At 32.1% G+C, this 23,814-nt stretch overlaps 1 protein-coding gene across 1 annotated transcript in view; it reads right to left on the minus strand.

Annotated features, from left to right (window-relative positions):
- Positions 1–12,122: 12,122 nt before the first annotated feature.
- Positions 12,123–23,814, minus strand: part of LOC124354876 (protein fem-1 homolog B-like) — a 48,776-nt gene continuing 37,084 nt past the window's right edge. Inside the window, exons 10-14 of the mRNA XM_046805636.1 lie at positions 22,336–22,424; positions 22,024–22,140; positions 21,377–21,483; positions 19,056–19,239; positions 12,123–16,680 (exon numbers count right to left, since the gene is read on the minus strand). Coding sequence (XP_046661592.1) covers positions 19,070–19,239; positions 21,377–21,483; positions 22,024–22,140; positions 22,336–22,424 — 483 coding nt within the window. The 3' untranslated portion in view covers positions 12,123–16,680; positions 19,056–19,069. The remainder of the gene's footprint in view (positions 16,681–19,055; positions 19,240–21,376; positions 21,484–22,023; positions 22,141–22,335; positions 22,425–23,814) is intronic.

Genomic DNA, 23,814 nt, shown 5'->3' on the forward strand with positions numbered 1-23,814 from the left:
AATGAGAGAGCTCCACGGATGTCTTGGAAAGGGAAGTATTTAAGCGCACGCTCATAATTTTCGCCCTTCTTTTGGTTATTTTCGTGAGTAAAGTTAATTGCAGTGCGCCGTATTTCTTAATTTTTTTCCGCGAGTGATTTTGAGGTAAGCACCAAATTTATTGTACGTTTTATTGAAAAAGTCATCTTGATCTGATATTAAATTTCTTGTTGTCTTTTTTTATAGGAAAAAATTAAATTCATAGAAACTACAGAGCAATCTGAATAACTTATTCTCGAAGAACAATAGAGCATAATAGAATCATACAAGTTACATTTGGTTCATGCTTGCAAGAGAAGTGAATTAAAATTGAACTTTGTTAATAACTTTAATTGAGATTTGAAAAGGTAGTAATTTATTAATATTTAACTGGAACTGTTTTATTGTGAATTATTAATTGAAAATTAATTGAACTTTATAATTGTTAGAGAGAGAGTTGTAATCTGAATTGCAGAGACTTGAAAGTTAAGGTTCAAATAGGGTAAAGAGAAGTTGAAATTTTATTTTGTATTTTGAGTGAACTTAGAAGTGAACATTTTTATTTTAATTATTTCCAAGTGGTATTTCATTTTATTTTAAAACTTTATTATTTTATTTTAGAAGAGAGCTCTGATTTTTAGTTTGATAATTTGATTAATATTTTTATTTCTTGCCAAAGGAATTTTTAAATTTACTAAAGGGTTTGTCAATTCTTTGTGGAAAATAGAGTGATAAAAATTCTGAAACGTTGAACTTATTAATTTGCCAGTTAAAAATAAATCCATTGTTTTCATTTAGAACTGTGATTTTTTATTTTAGACAAACCAGACAATATTTAATAGTTAACAATTTTAGTAATACATTGTACTTAATATTCACTAGGATCTTTACTAATCAAAAAATATTTTATATCGTCTTGGATGTATTATTGATGATTTATATATTAATACTCTGGAATATTAAGATCAACAATCCAAGTCGTTATAATATGTTTGCTGTAATGCAACTTTAGGGACCAAGATGGGATCTTTCGGTACTATAGAGGCCAGTGGGGCGTATTATAAAAGGATTTTCGAAATAAGAATACCCTATTTCCTAAGTAGGGATGCTAAGAATGTCCATGTAGAGTTTCAGGACAATCAATTGAATAGTTTACGCATGAAAAAAAAAAATAAACATACGACACTCGCATATATATCATTACTAGCAGTTATATGCGATTTTGTACGCAATTCATAGATTTATGAGCACTCCTTTCGATTCACTTTTGAGTTTGTTTTGTTACCACAATCAAGGAAATATGTTAAAAGTGTATATTTACAGTAATTGTACCTTACCCCGGTCTTAGTATTATTTGTTCAGTAGTTGATTTTGCCTTGTTTCCCAATCAAGAAAATATATATACAAACACAGATGAGAAGCCTACTTCTGTCAAAAGACAACTAAGATGGGTTTTATAACAGTCTTTAAATTTATAGTAAAAGTTAGATAGTAACTTTGTGTTTGATATCTAATACTTAATATTTGCTAAAAATGTACAGCTAAAAGTACATTAACAATGACACTATTTACGTGTTTGTTCCTTTATAAACTTAAAAATTATTTGAAATATTTTAGATCATTATAGCTGGAATTGGTACATTAGTTCAAAAGCACAGTCCAGCGAACTTTCATCTTGACAATAGACAATACACAATATACTATGACATATTTCTTTGAGAACAGTACATCGAGTCAGTAGTCATTAGATTCATAAAAATAAACATGTTTAATTGTCACAAAATTCATTTTCTGTATAGTAAGTGTTGTCTTGTAGCCATAGATTTAGCTTTCTCTTGAGTGTCTTGACTGGTTCTTGTTTGAGATGGTCTGGTAGGCGGTTGAAATATGCTGCTCCCTTGTTTGAGGGTTTCCTTCCAAACAGGCTGAGATGGTGAGTTGGTAGTGTAAAGTCTGCAGCATGACGAGTATTGTGCTGGTGCATGTCTCTATGCCTGAGCTGTGCTGTATTGACTGTGCTGTATTGAGAGCATACTAGTACTCATCTAGTGCTTGTTAACTGCTTCAAAGTGAGGCTTTGGAGTCAAATTCTGATTTGACATCTTATATTATAAGACATTTTTTAAGGTAGATGAGTCCTTGCCTAATTGATGAAATCTAAAAGTGGTGTGAAAACTAACTGTTACTCCCCAGAGAATTTACACATTATAAATGTAAACAAATTGAAGAAAGTTGTTAAAATTAATTAAACATATGATTGGGTTGTAATAAAACAATGTTTATACAATATAATAGTTGATTACATTTAACAGGCTCTTTTAAGTAATATTTCACAACTGTAGAGACCAAGTTGTGATTTTTCACTACTTAACCAGTGGGGTGTAGGCCAGAGGGATTTTCGAAATAAGAATGTAACCATACCAGGGACCGTAAGAATGTACATGTAAAATTTCAGTACAAACAATAGTTTACTCGTGAAAGCAAAACAAATGAACAAAGGCACTTTACATTTATAATATTGTTAGGACTAGCACATACCCACGGCTTCACCCGCAATGTCTGTACAACATTCTATGTATTTGATGGAATAGCTTCCACGATTTCAGTAATTCAACTATTTCAGACCACTGTAAAAGTAACTCTAAAGTCGAAGTTCTTAACTTTCTTAGTGAAAGCACTTGTGATGTAATATGATAGGGTACTATGATATATTTAAAATGGAAATGGTTATATATCATGCATCAGGTACCCATTTTTCAGTGTTCATGAGTAAGAGAACCAGAGGTTAAATAAAATTGTGAGTAATTTTTATTTCAGGTTTTGCAGTTCTAGTAAAAATGAATTATATTTCCAAAACAAAATTCGAGTTTGCTATTGTGCCCCAAGAAGCAATATATATATATATATATATATATATATATATATATATATATGTAGTTATTGAAAATTTAAATTAACATCAATAATAATAACATTTTCCCAGTGCGATTTGGTCTAGGGTACAAGTACAGTGGTGGGGTTTAGCCATAGATTACAATAAGACCAATAGATAGGACAACGGGTGCTCGCAGGTGAAGCCACTGCGGAGCGGCTAATACTCAACAATATGGCGGCGCGGGCGTGAGTCACCCTACTGAGGAGCGTCGCCTTGCACCCCCGCTCTTCACTTCGCCATGGTCGAGCTTACTGTAGTGACCTGCTATACACTCTGCTTACTGACGCGTGTGCTTCCGGCGTTTTGCTAAACATCTTGTTGTTTACTCTTGTTTAATTTGTTTATGTTGTGGATGATGTTGTCTTCACAAACACACAATGCCTATGTCATGTGTTGCTTTTGGATGCTTCAATAAAAAGGAAAAATTAAACTTTCAACCAGAAGATTGTTCCTTCTTAGGATCAATTTCTCAGAATTCGGACTGTTTGATAAAGTGTCAATAAACGAAGGTCAATAAACTAACATTTATAATATATGACTTAAAACTTCCTCCTCTTCTCAACTGTGTATTACAGATTAGTTATAATTAATTAACTGAGTTGTAAAGTTGAAACTATATTTTATTGTACATTTAAGTAATTTTCCATACTGTTGTGTACGGGTTACGGGGAATCGGAATAAAAGACTGAATTAGTTTACATCATCGACTGTGCTCGGTTAAGGTTGGAGGGTAACAGAGCGAGAGGTAGCCTGACCATTAGACTGAGGATGATAAGCTGGTGAAAATGTATGTCTTATACCAATTAAGTTGCATGAAATTTTTAAATTCAACTGAGGTAAATGGTGGTCCATTATCACTATGGATAGTGACAGTTAATCCAAATCTAGAAAATAGTTCTCTTAACTTTTCTATAGCTAGCTTAGCTGAAGTAGAGCCTACTTCAAATACTTCCCAACCACTTAGTGTAAGCATCAATTACTACCAAGTAGGTCTTATCTTTGAAAGGACCCAAGTAATCAATATGCAATCTTTCCCATGGCATAGATGGATAGTGCCAAACATGTAGATTACTCTTACTACATGTTTGGCACTGTTGTTCGCTAGGCTTTCAATGTTTTCATCTATATTATTTGGCCACCAAATATAGGATCTTGCTACTGACTTCATTTTTACAATTCCCAAGTGACTCGCGTGTAACTCATTTAATATGTAGCTACGCAACTTGTTAGGAACAACAATTCTATATCCCCACATAACAAATGCCATGCTCAACTGTTAGCTCGTCCTTCCTTTGGAAATAAGGTAACAATTCCCTATTCTCTCCTGACAAAAAAAATTTGGCCATCCGTACATCACATAGTTATGTATTTGTTTTATAATAGTGATCCATTTTGGGTTTCAGCTTTTACATCTTCAAAAGTTAAAGGTACTGGAACTTTTTAGCGATACAGTGTAAATAGGTACCTTTCCACCTTGGTTCATTGTTATTATTTACAACGTGTTTAGTGCTTAATGGTAAGCGTGATAATGCGTCTGCGTTACCATGCTTTTCTGACCTTACATACTGTACATCAAAATTGTATCCACTTAAAAAAATTAATGCGTATCTTTGTAATCGGCTTGCTGCGAAAACAGGTAAAACCCTTTTTCGGTCCAAATATGCTAATTAAAGGTTTGTGATCAGTACACAATGTGAATTTTCGACCATACAAATATTGATGAAATTTCCTTACTCCATATACTACTGCTAAAAGCTTCCTTATCTATTTGTGAATATTGACATTCTGCCGGTGATAAAGTACGAGAGTGGTATGCAATAGGTTTCTCAACGCCTTCAGGGGTTATGATACTAAGTACGCAGCCCAGCCCTGTCGAGCTTGCGTCTAACTGCTAGTTTTACAGGCAACTTTGAATCATAATGCGCCAAAACTGGTGCTTTAGTCAAAACATCCTTGACATGGCTAAATGATTTGAGACATTTTTCATCAAAATCAAATGGCACGTCCTTTTTTTTAACAAGTTGTACAACGGACTCAAGATTGTTGACAAATTTTTGATAAACTTTCCATAATAATTTACCAAGCCAATAAAAGCTTTGACTTGAGTGACAGATTTAGGTACAGGTGCTTGATTTATAGCTTTAATTTTAGATTCAGAGGTATGCAGTCCATCTTTATCGATACTAAAACCAAGATACTCGATTTTGTCTACAAAGAATGTACATTTATCTTTCTTTACGGTAAATCCTTTTTCACTCAGGCGTTTACAAACCTCTTGCAAACCTACTTAACATGAGTTTCGTTATTAGTGCGGTGATAAGAATATCATCCATGAACACTGATATGCCTTCTAAATTATGCAAAGATTGTTCAATAACTCTTTGAAATATGCCTGGGGCTGATGAGATTCCATAAAGGCATTCTACAATATGAGAAAAGACCCTTATGCGTGCTAAATTGTACATAATTTTGTGACTTACTATCTAACTTTTAATTGCATATAGGCTTGACTAAGATCTATTTTAGAGAAACGTTCTCCATGCTGTAAATTTGCAAATAAATCTTCTATTCTAGGTATAGGGTACTTGTCTACTTCTAGATACTGATTTAGAGTAACTTTAAAAGTCTCCACATAGCCTAATTTCACCGTTCTTTTTTAATACTGGTACAATGGGCGTTCCCCATTCCGAGCTGCTTACTGGAATTAACACTTGTTCGTCAACTAAGCGTTGTAGTTTCTTTTTCTACCTTACTTTTCAATGAGAATTGGTATCGGTCTTGGCTTAAATACCTAGGTCTAGCAATTTTCTTTTAGATTTTAGTTTTACTGGTTCGCCTGTATACTGACCTAGTTTCTCAGTGAACACTTCTGGAAATTGATTAGTTAGCTCGGACGTCATTGTCTCGAAATTAGCCTGTTATCTATAGGTCTGTTTATAACACACAAGTTATTTTTAAAACGAAATGTCAACTCCCAGTACTTTAAGCCAATCACGACCCATTAAAGGATGTGAACCTCCTCTAATCACATACAAATCTAAGCATTTATGTATTTTATCATAGCAAACATCAACATTAACTTTGCCCACAGGTATAATAGGTTCATTAGTGTACGAACTCAAAGTTAGGTCGTTTTCTAAACAATTTACAAGAACTAAAATTATATTCATAAAAATCCTCACTACACACTGTGACACTAGCTCCAGTATCAACTTCAAATATGGTTTCTCGACCTTGCACTAGGACTTTAATCTTAAATTGGGTCAACTCTAATTCTTTTACGGTGAGTTTCATTTACTTTAAATAAATTCTGTATGTCCTCGACATAACTCTCAAGATTTTCATCACTCTGAACATAATTCTTAGAATTATTTGAATCTGACAGTTCTGAACTATCATTTACAAAATTATGTATCTTATAATCTTTGTTTTTCTGTTTTGAAAATTAGACTGATAAGATATACCTTTCTTAACTTTCGAAAGCTGATTGTCTGGTAACTTACTAATTTCAGTAGATCGACATACCTTAGATATGTGATTTCTTTTTACCACATTTTGTGACACACAACACCAAACAATTTGCACTGCTTCCTATAGTGACCCACACTGCCCACAGCACGTACACTGCACCTTGACTTCGTGCCTTGCGTTGTAGCTCGCGCTGCCACCGCTGCCGCCGACTCTCACATGTGGGTGGTGGTGATGCGCTGCCATCCGCTGGACCCGGCTGCCGCCGTTCACTGTCAATGCCGCCGCATTCTTCTCCGCCGCTTCCACTGAGCAGACGATTTTCACAGCCTGGTCGAAGGTTTAGGGTGGTCTCTCCCAACAGCCTCTGCTTGGTCGACTCATTCCTGATGCCGCTCACCAGTCTGTCTCTGAGATAGTCGTTGAGGGATGCGCCAAACTCGCAGTATGCAGACTTTCTTGAGGCTGGCGATGTACTCTGCGACTGATTCTCCTTCCTGTTGATTCCTTTTGCTGAATTTGTACCTTTCAGCTATGAATGATGGCTTCGGGTACAAATGGTCCTGAATTAACTTCACTAATTCATCGAACTTTTTCACTGAAGGTTTTTCCGGCGTACATAAATCTCGTAAACAAACTGTACGTTTTCACACCCACGACTGTTAGTAACGTACTAACCTTTTTGTCGTCACTAATACTGTTACAGTCAACGAATAATTCAAATCGTTCAACATACGAATTCCAAGTTTCTGCACTGTTGTCGAAGTCACCAATTCCGCCAATAATTCCCGCCATTTTTACTGTTTCACTAAATAAAGACGAAATGTTCTAATTTACGACCCTTGTCTTCCAACATCAAAATGTACCGATTTTGGAGTCCACGTGACGCCAAACTACAGACACACTTCCTCCCACTATAATTTTCGGAGAAATTATTTACGCACAATCGAACAGGTTGCATTGCACTCGCGGGATCGCATCCCATCCTCGTCGCCAATTGTTGTGTACGGGTTACGGGGAATCGGAATAAAAGACTGAATTAGTTTACATCATTCGACTGTGCTCGGTTAAGGTTGGAGGGTAAACAGAGCGAGAGGCAGGGCAGGACACTGGAAGTGGTAGGTGGTACGATCTGGTGGCGTGATGAGAACAGCCAATGGCATTTATTCAAACTAATCACCCCATATGACGTCACAGCATCATAGATCATACAGTTGGTCTTTGGCCTGTGGCTTTAACTTGCCAGTAAACAATTTTTAATATGTATAATAATTATTATTATAATTATTATTGTAATTCAATACATTACACATACTTTATCATAATTAATCTATAAATCTTACTTATTGCCTTACTAATTGTATAATAAATGTTTACAGACTTAACAAAATATTTTATTAAACCCTTATACACTTTTTTACAATATGTAAACATAAACTTTAGATATTGTATTTTGGGATATTTTGAGCTGAAGGATTATAAGGTTTAAAGTCATGTTTCACTCATCTAATAATTTACCCGCATATACAAACTTTGCTCATATTATAGTATATATGCAAAAAATAAATAGCAAATAAACTCTTAGTTATACTTGTTTAGAGTATTGACTCAGATTGAATTCCTTCCTTAATTACATAACTTATGTGATTTTATTTGAAATAATTACTGTAAACAAGTACAAATAAAGCGTGTTCTACTCACTTTTTATAATATGCTATAATGTACGATACGAGGAAACAGATGGCCCGGCACGGACCGCTCGTTGAGCTCCAAGCGGTCGCGGCACTCGTAAACTAACGTCTCACAAACAATAACTTTCTGGCCAAACCATAAGAGCTAATTAAATAAGAAAATATGTTCTGAAAACTTCAACTATTCAACAACATTTTCCACCGTTTTTAAACTTGCCTGACCAAAAAACGGCAAAAGTAGCAGCCGACTAACTTTTTTATGTCAAGTTTTAAAATGTAAATATAATTCTCAACTTTATTTAATTATTTAAATTGCAAAACTAAGTTTTTTGAACATTTGAATGATACCACAGGCATCCATAGCTTATTGACTTCACTCATACAAAGTTTCAAAGTATTTTCTTTATTCTAAGTAGGGTAGATCACGAGTTGATTGAAACGGGAGAACTGAATTTTTACACAAATCGGAGCGTAGTTTTGAGTTTCTATCCCACGACAACATGGCGGACTTCACCTGCCCCAATGTTGGCAAGATAGGCATAGCCCATCTATTTGGTCTTATTGTAATCTATGGGTTTAGCGGACAGTCCTAGCTCTGTCTCGCCGATAGTTAATCCAATAGAGCGGACGACTCTCTTACTATGGGAGGGGGAGGAGCATCACCCCGGGGACAGAGGAGATCCATACACCTGGCCTCCGAGTAGCTGGATTACAGGACTATGCCACGAGTCCCGGCCAATATTTCTTCAATACTTACATTATGACATTCATCCCAGGTACCCTAAGAATGTCCATGTAAAATTTCAGTACAATCAGTTGAGTAGTTTATACATGTAGGCTAAACAAACAAACAAAGGCACTTTCACATTTATAACATTATTAGGATTAGGATTACATTAGGACAATCCCAGAAAGTCACAGTCAATTAGTAGATGACCTCATTCTTAGAGAGATAATGATCCTCATGTTCGATTAGATAACACAGGAATCTCTCAAAACAATATCTTTTGCTACTTGGTAGCCTTATAGGTTCATCATGTAAAATGAAAGACTTCAATTTATTTATATAGGATACTTCAATCTGTAATATTATATAGGATTTATGATTGCCACGGTCTGCTGCGTATACTCACGCACAACAGCTGATCGACATTTCGGAAATTGTATTACTAACGTATTTTCTTTATGGAAAAACGTAGATAGATAACAAAATTAACCAAATTACTGTAGTCTTTGGCTGTAAACAAACAGACATCCCCTGTTTTACACGTAATTTGTGTAGTTATATATATTATTATCTGGTAATGGTAAAGCTCTTCCAATTTTATCTAAATTCTTTAGTTATTTAATATATTATTTAGTTGTTACTCTTCATTATTATTTATTTATACAAGAATTGATATCGAATTTAGAATCAAGATCAAATTGGTGCTATCGGGCCACCCCTTATAAAATTAAATTTGTTTACAATTTGAAATACAATTTGTTTCTAAAATCAAACTACATTCTTATTTTTAGTAATAATTAACACAGGAATCAGAATCATAATCCAGACTATAAATTATCATAAGTCTAACAAAACTCCCAAGCAGGGATCACTTTAGGTTGGTTTGTACCTTCCAGTTGAACCCATACTGAGCACAGTAAAAGTTGCAAAGCCGGTTCACCGGACTGTATCTCTTGCCCAGGTATTCTCTACGACGCGGAACACACTTTCTCTCACTGCCCGTGTTGGGAAAGGCTCTGCCTGGAGGCCACTTGTTCACTTGGTACATTCTAGGTGGAAAAGGTTTGCGGAAATATGATGGAAGGTAAGGGTAACCGGGTTTGGGTTTCACAACTCATCCAGGGTATCCTCCCATTAAAGAAGACTGATGTGGACTAGACCAAATGATCACACGGCTTTAAACGGTGAGAGCGCTATGGGTGTTAGCCCAATTTAGACCTAGTCTGAAGTAATGTGAAAAACAATCCCAGGCTAGAACCCTAAAGAGTAGAGGAGGAGGTTTTTTAGGTAACCTGTAGCTTCCATACCATCACTTGAGTCCTGCACTACAGGCTGGCTGCCTTTTTTTGTCTCTCCCTTTCAAAAAAATTGTATATAAGGATAAGTAAGGTATCTGAATATTATACCAGTGGTCTTTCAAGGTCACACAATATTTTTGTTATAAAACCCCTAGTATTATTTCCCTAGTATTATTCCAAAATTACACAAAACATTTATACCATTTCATATTCGTAATGAATTTGAGTTTTAGATCGTTACTAAAAACTACCAATATAAGCAAGTTTTCTTGAATTAGAGCTATTGAAGTAGAAATCAGTGTTGTTTAAAAAATAAATACTAATAAAGGACACAATAAAGTGTTTTGAAGTAAATTTGTAAATAAGGGCACATTTATGAGTATCATATGAGAGAAATTATTTGTCATCATCACCCAAAAACTATATATAATGTATTGATAGAATCTGGCTGTATTTCATGAGGTTAAATTCTTGACGTGACATTTTCTTATAATGATATACAAATAACCTAGTCTCTCTTTAATGATTTGTTTCCTTAGTTTATTAAAGACACCCCAGGAAAACAAAACAAATATATTTGTATGGCAAAATTATTTATTTAAGGTTGAACCTTGTCAGTTATAATATTAACATTAAATATTCTAAATATTACTTATAAAATATATAACAATCAAGCAATATTTATCACAACACCACACAGCATGAAAAAATATAAAATAAATTTAAAGCCTAATTAATTATTTTACATCCAATTCACAATCCAAAGAAAATTAAGTGAGTAATTAAATCACTAAGGGGTATGCCTAAACAAATTATAGCCAAATGTAGGCCCATGTATTTTGTAATAAAACAGTCAGTTTAATCTCTTTTTATCACTTACCAATTTTTAAACCACTAATTTTAAATAAAATTAATATTAGACAAAATTAATATCAAATGATAAAATTATTTTAATTTATTATTCATGCAAGCAAATCATCATTAAAATTTAAGTACATTGAAAGAATTTAAGACAAGTAGAGATAGTTGTAGTTACAAAAAAATGCATTACTGGAAAACAAAAATTAATATTTTAAAATAGATAATTTTTAAAGCGCACACAGCAAATTCATATTATATGTGCAAACAAGATAAATTAAATATGCAATTTACTGAAAAATAGTTCATCTTACCACCTCTATTTTCACAATCATTTAGTAAGCAGCTGTGGTACTTAACAAATAATATAACTACAATCTAAGAGATGATCCTGTCCATCCATAAATTAATATCACAAAACACATCAACGTATAAAAACAGAGAATAAATTGAATAACAATATTATTTTGTGCAAGCGTGTAGAGCAATACAAGTAAAAATATACAACTCAAAAAATTGCACATTTTTACAAAAAAAGGACTTAAAATAGTATATATATATATGAGTGAACACATGATATTAAAATGAGCAAACCCATTAAATATTTAAAACATTACCTATATCTGAGTTGAACTAACACATAAATTCAATGTGCTGGAAGCTCACAAATCAAAAACTTTTTTGTCTGACAAGCAAATTCAGTGACGTTCTTCAGCCACAGTAAATGACTAATAATTTACTTTAATATGTCTTCTGCTACCCACAAATGTTGTTAACTTTAAAAAAATTATATTACTGTTATAGAAATATACTTAATTGCTTCTATGAAGAGCTATTACCACAAAAACATTGCAAAAAAAAAAAAACTAAAACCAATTATATAAGTACAAAAATTTTCCTTTCATTTATTCATTCTTCTAAAAAATACATTGCTATTCAAAGTAAAATACAGGATTTTCTTATTTTAATCTATTAGCAATAAATTCTACAATGAAGTTAGAAAATTACAATTTTCAAAAACAAACAATTGACATGGCAAACAGGATAAATAAAACTTTATTTAAGTTTAAAACATAATATTGGTAAATTATCACACGATGTTTCCTTTAACATAGTAGCTCACATAACAGACTAAACTCAACAAACAATTGACATGGCAAACAGGATAAATAAAACTTTATTTAAGTTTAAAACATAATATTGGTAAATTATCACCAAGTTTACCTCTTTCACGATGTTTCCTTTAACATAGAAAAGAGTATTGGGTAGCTCACATATTTATTTTCTCAGACTAAACTCAACAAATAATATTGTTGAATACAATTTTAAAAACATGTAAAAATTATAGTCCTCAAACATGAGTAATTTAAAAAAATACCAGGAATACAAAGTGTAGCAATGAGAACACAAGATTTTTAAACTGTAAAAACTGACAGTTTTAAATAATTTAAAACTTTTTTATTTTGAACTAGAATTGCTAATATAAATCTTAAATTATGTATTTACAGCTGAAGCAATCCATTCTTATGAATGACACAGTTCGCACAATTATGGCCATTGTCAAATGCACACTCAAATAAATAAAAAAATACAGTGTAGGCCAAAAAACAAGAGGATGGATCTTTGCAAGAAATGGTTATGTTTTGAATGTGCAAGGAGTAAGAATATAAGTTATTGAGTGTATAGAGTTACGTCAGTAGAGCATGTTATTTTTAATGACATATTTGGAGAGAGTAAAATCCATTTCATCCGACATAATAAACAGTTTATAAACTATGGACTTTTAGATTACATTGCAAAAATCTACTCTGCTGATATTAACGTGTTATACAAGTTTCCAGTAATAATCTTGTATTTAACAGGTCTTTTTTGGCCAGGTGTACTGACAATCCAGATTCAATGGTGAGTGCACATTATAACTAAGTATTTGTGTTATGGCTATATTTCTAAATATATTATCCAATTCCCCATTCTAGATTGGTCTGGAATTTCAAATGTCTCATAAGATTGAAATCATTTATAAATAATGTCTGTGTAAAAACAAATAAATAAAAAGAAGGAATGAACTTCGACTAGTCCAATCAAGGTAAGCAACAACTGATTCAGCATTGGAAAATAACCAGATGCAAGCCAAAACGTTGTGTTCTCATTGTACCTATTAACACACTAAAAACGTTTGCTGTAAAGTAATTATATTTTGTTCCTACTGTTATATATCAAAACTCTTCAATGTATTACAAAATCATAACATCACTTAGTTACAGTTCAAGGGATTCAAAATAGTTAAAACCAAAAAAGCTATTTGAATGTATCAATGTTAAATTTCTATTACACGTAAATTTTATGCTTTACCCAAAGAAAACTCCTAAAAAATTCTGATAGTTTTGTATAAATGATGGAAAACTATTAAAATAGTAGAGTATTAAATAAAACAGTCAAAGAATTTCCATAAACATCTATATTTCAATAGTTTAATAAAAAATATAATAATAAAACAATTCTTTTCAATATTTCAACCAAGGCAACAATAAAAAAAAGCATAAAACAGAAAGTAAAATACTAAAATCCTTTTATGAATAAAGACAATATCTTTTATGACATGATATTTTAACCATTTTAAATCTCTTCAACAGCAATACTCTAATATTTAAACATTCTCAGTTATAACGATCACAGAACATTACCACACCTTCCTTAGTTTCACTAAATTCTCACAGTTTTGTGCTCAACATGGACATCTACAGATCCAAGACAGTATAAATATATCTGATAGATCACATTCACATACAGTACTAGCAGTGCAACCGTTAGCCACAAATACACAGACACAGAACAAGATCCTGTTGACAACCTGACTTTGTAACAATACATACAATTGTTTTACGAGAATAATATCCATCTACAAGCTCAATGGTGTATTGACTGAACTTTCTGTTCCAAATTGTATTTTGGGTGTATATATAAACAAGGAAAGTTCTAGTTCTATATATAAACAAGGAAAAATAAGGTTTCAAGTCCTGACTGTCAGTAACTTACAGTAAAATTCATTGTATAGTGGTGTATTTTATATATAAATGTACATTTTACAAAAGGAAAGTACATCTTAAAATAAAACAAACAAAAAAACACAAGCTTCTAGCAACAGGTAATCAACACACATCTAATATGCTTGTCTAAAATTATAAAATGATCAATTCTATTCTAATATTAAACATACAAAAATAACAACATATATAGATAAAAAATAAGTTGTGATTTTTAAACATACAGTTTATACAGTTTTTTTAAATAAATAAACTAAAAACACTATACATAAGCTCAATAATGTATATTAACAACTAACGTTTTGAAGGTACATCATTACAAACTTCTGTTAGGTGACATAATAAAAGAAAAGTTAATGGATCTTTAAAACTCACTTGTAAATCCTAGGGCTGCTTAAAAACGTAACAGTCTCAATTAGCTATATCAACAATGTTAAACCACATCTATGTGTCGTTACATACAGTGTCATAAAAAACTGTAGTGTGTTATGCAGAATAAGATTATACATATAGCTCAAAAATGTCCAAAACTTAAAAAAATTTCACTTAGTTTAATCTTAATTTTCCATTTTGTCTTTATTATTTTAATATTACATTATTCTTCAAAACCATTCAATGTATTCTTTTGAAACTTGGTAAATACCACACATACAAACAATCTTTGAAATTTCACAAGAGAGATCAGAGGACTATACGCCTATCATAATTGAAAATAGTGATCATTGTTATTAAAAAGAAACTGGGACCTTTATATTCCTTTTAAATTTATTATTTCATAACAGAAAATATCAGTATATAGTAGTTTTGATCTGTTCTTAACAAATACAATAGCAAACAATTAATCTTTTTAGGTGATTTTATACCTATTGACTTTCTTTTTCATTTTTATTTTTATGAATATTACCTAAAAGTATTAAATTGCTACCATTTTGTATGTAAAAGATTTGCCAAGTTTCAAAAAATGCACTAAAGGATTTTTGAAATATATATTACTCAAAAATTAGATTTTAAGTAAACTAAGAACAATTTTTTGATATTCATTATTTTTTTTACTTAAATGCAAAATCCTTCCTGCATAGTGCGCTATGGTTACTTATAACAAAACCTTGTATGGGAGAAATTTCAATAGTGGACAGTCAAACATTTACAAACAATTTCTTATCATCATCTCTTACTGTAACCTTCTAATATTCTAAATGAACTATAAAAATAGGCGCTACATCAATTTGAACATTCATAATACACGAGTACGATAAAGTCAACTAAGAACACAAATATTAGGATGTAGTTCCTGTCACAAGTTTAAAATGTTTATTATTGATGACAACCATATCAATGTTTTTGTGGGATAGAAGCTTCATGATTATATTGACTTTATTGATTTAGCAAATTTATCTCTGTTTACCCATATTTTCAATTGATAAACTTCCTAAATAATGGTCTTCTACTACAACAAAGATGGAGTAAAATTAAAAGAATAAAGTTCAAAAATTGGAAATTTTGAGAAGATCTTACACAGTACATTAATTGTATGTATTCCCAATAGGCTAAAAATCTAAACATAACCTCTCTCTAACTAGCTCCACCTAAAAGTATGTTGAAAATGAAATTCAAAAGAAAATTGTGAACAAAAGGTAAATTCAATCCAGCCTTTAGTGGAGCTTATAAATGATAATATGAGTATTTTAAAATCCTCTGCACTCCATAAATTAAAACCTTCATTAGTCTTACATTTAGAATACTTATTAGAACAGAGTCCCCAGAGCTAATCAACGCTTTAATCTCAGAGCATTACATATCCAGTAGTAAGTAACTTAGGATAAGATGTTGAGTTTATAGAAGGGATTGTATTATTAATTGAGTGTTTGCTACATTCAATAAAATTTGCATTGTAATTAAATTTACAAACCAATTTTAAAATTCATTAATGTTAATATTGTGAATTTATTATATAGTCTTCAGTGACACTTTTCTAACTTGAAAGGAACAACACAAACTATCCTTCTATTTTAATAAGGCTTAACACAACTGCCTGATATCACCCGATAACAGCACCTAACCTTATGTTGCTATCACCGTACTAATAAATGCACCATTGAGCTTGTCCAGAAACATTTATTTTTGTAACTCTTCTAAACTCAGCTGCTATTAGATAGCAGTTCAAAGATAAACTTTTGTACAATTTACACTAGAGTGTGTGGGAACTAAGTAGGGAGAAGTGATGTCTTGGTAGATATTTACAATTCAGTCCAATGCAGGTCACATCTGCTGCTTTCTCTCTCTGAAAATGTAAAAAATACAATTTACACTAGAGTGTGTGGGAACTAAGTAGGGAGAAGTGATGTCTTGGTAGATATTTACAATTCAGTCCAATGCAGGTCACATCTGCTGCTTTCTCTCTCTGAAAATGTAAAAAATACAATTTACACTAGAGTGTGTGGGAACTAAGTAGGGAGAAGTGATGTCTTGGTAGATATTTACAATTCAGTCCAATGCAGGTCACATCTGCTGCTTTCTCTCTCTGAAAATGTAAAAAATACAATTTACACTAGAGTGTGTGGGAACTAAGTAGGGAGAAGTGATGTCTTGGTAGATATTTACAATTCAGTCCAATGCAGGTCACATCTGCTGCTTTCTCTCTCTGAAAATGTAAAAAATACTATTTATTTTATTTTGGAATGATAAATCAAGTCTATTATAAATTTGATTTCACTCTCTTATAGTACCAGATCTTTAATTTCTGATACAAACAGTTACAAAATACAGTTATAGTAAAGCCTATCATATCCGCCCTGTGATATCCACCACCTCTGATATCTGATCTGATGAGCAAGGACTGTCACGTGGGCAAGCCCAGTGGAGCGAGGGTGGAAAAGGGCCCAGTAGGGCGAGGGGGGAAGAGGGATGAAGAAGGAATGAGAGCTGTTTTCCCTTTAAACGACCTTGCATGTGCTATTTTTAGAAACAAAATAAAACCTTGGCGAAACTGTGATATTGGTGCTGATGTGGTTTTACTGTTACCAGAGTAAATAAGCTGATCCACTTTAAACAACTTGAAGAGTAAATAGAATGATTGATGTATGAAGGTGATTTTGTATAATTTTTTTGTGGAAATGCTAATATTGTTTGTTGAAAAATGTTTTGCTTTAACAGGCAGTGTTGTCTGTTATTATTGGTTAGCCATTGAGTGCAGACTTCTTCAGTTACAATAATGTGCATGGAGTTGACACAAAACATGTTTGTTGTGATTGCTGACACTCAGGTATGATTTGTTTATTTTAACCTATATTATAGATGTAGTTGTTTGTTAGGTTAGTATCACCTGAGGATGAGATAATACTGCAGATGTCGAAACATAGTGTTACTGATTTATTTATCACTGAACAATGGCAAATGTCTGAAAAAAATCCATTTACCTTTAAAATCGATGTAAAATACTTTAGATCATTCAAATTTTTAAACAATTGGAAGTTTCAAAAATACATATTGAAACATGTAGTTATATCTTTAAACCTTTTTTATCATTTCAGTATAGCAGCATTATGTTAAAAAGGCAGTTACAAGTTAGGCCAGTCCTTTCTCATCCTTTTAGTCAGGTAATATATACAGGTATAGTATCTTTCAATTGCCACAAGTGTTGATCTTTGAAATGTTTTTGTGCAAAACTTGTTCCTTGAATTTGTCCATTTGAGATGCTATCCATATGACTTTAAAGTACTAGCCCATTTTCAAATGTATGGTTTTTTTAAAATTACGTTCAAATAAATATCATGCATTATAAATAATTATTTTCAGAAAAACGTGCTCTATAAGGTAAATACAAAAACACAATACGTTTGATTTTCTATTTAGAAAAATGGTCTTGTTGCCTATCAGAATAGAAAATTTGTTTTAATTTTTCAATTAATGAGGTATAGTATTTTATACTGTAATACTAAAAATTGCAACATATAAAAATTATTTCAACATTTTTTCTGAATAAGATAAATGTTCCACCAAAGCTTTTTGAACAAAAAACCAATTGGACAGTTAACTGACATATGTCACTCCGACTGATTCAGCTGACTTGTATTTTTAATAATCTTCGGAATTAGTACTTTCACTTCCATCAGTGCATAGAGGAATCTTCCCTACATTTTACGTTAAAAAGAACTCAACAATTAAAAAAAACGTTCCTTTGTCTCAGAACAAAACAAAAGATATCACAGTGCAACACTAGCACTTTAAAGTAGTTCAAGTACATTGTACAGTGTGATTTTAACGCTTTGAGAGTTAAATACTGCATTGCTAAGTAGAGATACTGAAATATTTGTTTATCTGGTTGCTTGGTAAACACATCAGTCCAAACCGCTGCACACTCATACTGACATTTGGCTTACTTTATTATACAGTTGTTTTTATATCAAATTATAAACTTTGTTTAGTTTATTGCTATTTTGAGCTTGTTACATTAAGAATTTGGAAAGAATAGACGAAAACATTGGTAATTTATCACAAAATAGCAAAAGTACTAATGAAACTTTTCTTATGAATTTATGTTTTATAACTATGTATTGTTTGAAATTCTAAAAAAATAACTTAATGCTGTTAATAATATAAAACATATCAGTAGTTAATTTTCTTTACTTAGTTAGTTCCATAATCCAAAGAAATATTAGAATTATGATTGTTCTTACAAAAGGTTTCATTAACATAATTATTTCAGGTTTGAAATACAGTAAAAAGTGATTATTTTATTAATAAAATATGCTTAAAATAAGGATGTTTTTGTTTTATTTAAAATGAATCTTTAATTTAGGTAGTTATATATATTTTACAAACAAAAAATCATAAATCATACAGAAATGAAAGAAATACTTTTACGGGGTAAATAAGTGAAATATATACTTTTATTTCAAAAATTAAATAGACATGAGTGAGGAAAACAGGTCCAAGATAATTTGAATGAAAAGGTTAAATAAAATGTGTGTACAATCTTAAAAATATATTAGTGTAATAATCAGTGCACTGACTAACCGTATCTAGCTAGCTCATGCCTCGTCACCGGGGGGAACCTCCCCAGGCCCATGCAGGTCAATGAAACTCTCCAGCGAGTGAGGCACCTGACCTATGTACTGGATGTTGTACTTCTGCACTGCTTTAGCTGCCAAACACTTGAGGCTCAACTGAGTCTGTGTCCGCAGGATTATCTCTGCTACTCCTGTAGATTCACAAGGTTCACTTATTAAAAATTATGTAGAGACTTGTGTGGTCACTTGTCACCATTAAATGTTACAAAAAAGGGGACACAACCAATAATAACAGATTATGTACTTAAATTTTTTATTGTAAACAACTTTATACGTTGAACAATTTCAGTACACATTGCCATCCTAAGGCTTTGCCACTGTATTTAGTAAAAAAATTGGTAAACCTACATTTTCAGATTGCTTTAATGAATTAATACCACATCAAAAAACAAAGGAGGGAGCAGCAGTGCGTATTCTGATTACAAAACGAAAATGTTCAACCGAACCAAATGTTTATAAAAACAAGGCACTCATTGAAGATTTCAAAACAAGGAATTATCAAAGATTTATATGTTCTCCATTGTGGTGTGTAAGAGATTGTATACCATTGGAAGTTTTCACAAAAAAACATTACACACTTACATAGCAGAACAGGGGCTGCAGTTTTATAGCAACAAAAACTGAAGTCTTCAAGGAAATTTTAGAATGGACTAAACTATCCAAAGTTTGTGCAACAGCTTTGTGATATCATTGAAAGTACCCAAATTCAATTCTCAAACTTTCAAGAATATTTCTTAAGTAATAATATATTTTGAAATGTATGCAACACTAATTTTATTAGTTTTGAAACTAAACAGAATAGAAATACGATCAAACCAAACATTTTTATTGAACAGAATCGTCAGCCAAAATTTCCAAACAAAATCTTTGGGATTACAAGTTGATAATAATTTTTTTTTTAATGTATCAAAGAAAATTAATTCTGGAATATACGCAAAGGCAATGGGGGAATGCTGCTCCTCTATGATAATACCAGACTTCATACTTATGTCCAGACCTGGGAATCAATGACTTTTTTAGATGGAAAGTTTTTTAATCATCCACAGTATAGTCCTGAACTTGCCCTAAGCGATTAGCACCTTAACCATTACTTAAAAAGCACCATCTAGGTAAGAACAACTTCATCATTGATGAAAAAGTGAAGACAACCATACATTTTTGGGTATCTGAGTGGAAAACTTTTGACAAGAAAGAATTCAACATTTAATTTTTATGAAATAACAAGTACTTAAATAACCTATGCAACTATGTACAAAACTATGAAGGATATATATATTAGTAATATATATTAGGATATATATATATTAGTAAATTAGTATATATTTCTGGTCCTATAACTATAGTTGTTTTTTTTCTACCCTGATTTAGAAAATATTACATACGTAAGCTTAAAAAGACTAATTTGGTCAAAAAGCATATATTTTCATCACCTGTGTTCTGCTTCTGGTATAAGAGAGAGAATGGAAAATCCTTTAATCTAAGTTCATGTAACATTTCAATATAATCGTTTTTAATGAGTTTTGTGCATGATAGAAGTCTTGTTGTTTTTCTCATTGTGGTCTAAAAAAGAATGGCTTGTTGAGGCCAGTTTGTGACCATTCCCCTGTTTTTTAAAAGGCACAGTAAAAATGTCATAAACAATCTCAAGGAAGCAAACCAATTTCAAGTAATTTATGTGCAAACATTCACAGCTTTGTTCAATAAGGTGGTTTTTTATAACAGTGTTTCAATAGTATTTCCAATGCATTAATGGTTTAAATTCGTCATCTGTGCAATACAGTATGTAGTAAAAAGCAGAGAGTAACATCGTCTTTGCACTAAACCTTAGCAACTATTGCTCATCTGTTGTTCATTTAAATGTGAACAAATATTTATGTGTCTGGCAAACTTCAGCTGATAGTGTCAACAGCTGTTTATTGTCAGTTAAATTTGGATTTTATTTCGTAATACCATTTTTTTCTTATTTGTATATTATTTTCTTGCGCATAGTAACACATTAGTGACTAACTTTTACTTCTAACATTATTTAAAGTGGTATTATCAATTTTGTGACAGAAAGTTTATATACTTTTATTACATAACCTATTCAAATACTTTTAAAAAATTGTTGAAAAACATCAGATTTTTAAAGAAAATTAAAGAAGATTAAGAAAAAAAATTAACTGTTAAGTATATATTGAATTTCTTCTCCAATAATTTCTGAATAAAAAACATTAATATAAATTTGATATTTTTATTTAGTGATAATAGGAAAATATTTGAACAGACCTGTTGTAGCTGCCTCGAAGGGAGTTTTGCCCGAAGTATTGACAGTGTCCATGTGTGCCCCTGCCTCCGTGAGTTCCATTATAATTGAGTGTAAAGTCAAGAAATCACTGGAACGACAAATATCAATCTAAATAAGATGTACATGGCATAACAGTGCAATATAAATTAGTTTGGGTTAAAATAAAATGGTAATTATTACAAGGTATAAACTGTATGCGCTAGTAAGATTAGAGATATTTTTAAGTTCATTGAATGTTATAATGAAATAATTTTATATAAATTGAAAGAATTTTATATAAATTCAGAAAAAATATATACCAGTAATAGCCTCAATTACATAACAGTCTTTTTCTCATTTATTGAATTGTGAAGAGAAGACCTGATACAAGTACATACTATCAAGGCTAAGAGCTGTATTCAATTATATTTGATATAAATAATAACCTAACAGCTTTTCTTGAACAACCAAAAACAAAATTTTAATATGCCTGACAACTCAGATTACCAGACTCCACATATTACCAAACAACATTACTGGATAGATTATTCATAGTATAAAACAATTGACACGACCTAGCTTCTATCACTGATCACAACAAGCAGAGTAATATCTACAATCACTTGTGTGTGTATATATATAAAACTACCTGATGGGCTTTTGGTAACAGACAATGATATGGAGTGGAGTGTTCCTGTCCCTGTCCATGGCATTGACATCGGCACCACACTGTATCAAGAGCTTGGCCGTAGCAGAGCACGGAAACCTGCCAACAAGATGTTACGTAAGCTCACAGTGACACTGTGTGGATTAAAATATTGTAGACATACAACTGTTAATTCACTTCAAATCTAACCCCTCACAGTTAACAAGTATATCAAAACTAACAATATGAATTAGATAGAACACAGAGATTATTTTACTTTGGCTCCATCTCTGACATTAAGCACAATGTACTCACTTGCATACATCATTGGTGTGAAAGTTGTCGACAGGTGTCTCAGCATTTACGCACAGGTGGAGCAGAGTCTGTCCATGCCTTGATGCAACCTACAATACTCAAATCAGTTACAAATCTCTTTTTATTAAATTAAATTTAAATGTATTTAATAAAGAGGGTGATGTGTTTGTTAACCCCTATATTTGCCTTTTTAAATAGATAAAACTGGTTTGATAAAGGCTCTGAGCCAGAACAGTTAATACAACTATTGAGGGATTCACCTGAATGGAACACTAGAGAATTTACACATCATAAGTCACAATACACATTGATGTATCACCATTACATATGACTACATCAGAACTGGTCAGGAAAGTAAGAAGGTTACCCTACAAATAAGTGTGATTGTGCACGGCCAGTCTATAATACAGCTGACCGCTTCGCTTCATTCAATGGGAATAAGCGAGTACTCAGCCTTAAAATTTTTAATATTTTACAGTATTTATCTTGCAAGATAATTATATGCCATACTTGCTAGAGAACATTTTGCCTTTTTAATAGTTTGTTTATTAAAATACCTTTTTTAGCAATAGATTTTAAAATGACATGCATACTTTGTAAACCTTTATACAACAAAAGAGTTTGAAGCAGACAACAAATAATATACAAGGTCTGTTCAATAAGTATTGGAACTGATTTTTAAACACTCGGACTCCCTAAGTTTAAAGAAAAACTTCACAGCGTAGCATTGCTTGACGGTTCGCTCCATATTGGCGCAATGGCAGCATAAAAAATCTTACGTCACAAAACTCCACCTCCTGTCTCTAAGCATGCCCGCAGATGACTGAATTAAAGTGTGCCTGAGTGGTGGGGGACCCCTCTACTGAGGTCAACCGGTTAGACCCCTCTCCACCACTCCACTGAGGATACAGCAAAACCTGTTACCTATTGAACAGATACTGTATGATTTGTGCACTTATAAGCAATGAGCTGTGTGTATACTTAAGAAGTATATGGCTGGCCGGACAGATAGTGTAACAGCAATTAGTGGTGGTAGGGAGAGGGTGGACTTCGGCCTGTATCATAGTCTGGCCTTGGACTGTGCATCAACTGGGCTGCGATATAATCTATCTTGTGTTGTGAAATGTCCCATTACCTACTCTTGAGGAACCTACCAATAATGGTAAAATATACATATTTACTGTGATTTGTGTGTTGCACAACCTGTTCCATTATCAATACAAATTGTGATTATTGCCTGTAGAGTACTTACTTACAGTTTAATGTGACTTGTGTGGTGCACAACCTGAACAAAGTACTTGGCCATTTCCTTTTCAATACACAATGTGATTATTGCCTTGTAACGGTTTAATTTTGTTGTCTTAGAAATCCTTCGTAGGATTGGTCACCTCACGGTTAAATGTGTGGCTACAGTAATTTGAATGTGTAGTAATTGAAAATTTGTTAATCTATGAACTAATGTATATAATTATGTTCATA

Source organism: Homalodisca vitripennis, chromosome 2, assembly GCF_021130785.1.
Source record: "Homalodisca vitripennis isolate AUS2020 chromosome 2, UT_GWSS_2.1, whole genome shotgun sequence".
Taxonomy (NCBI): domain Eukaryota; kingdom Metazoa; phylum Arthropoda; class Insecta; order Hemiptera; family Cicadellidae; genus Homalodisca; species Homalodisca vitripennis.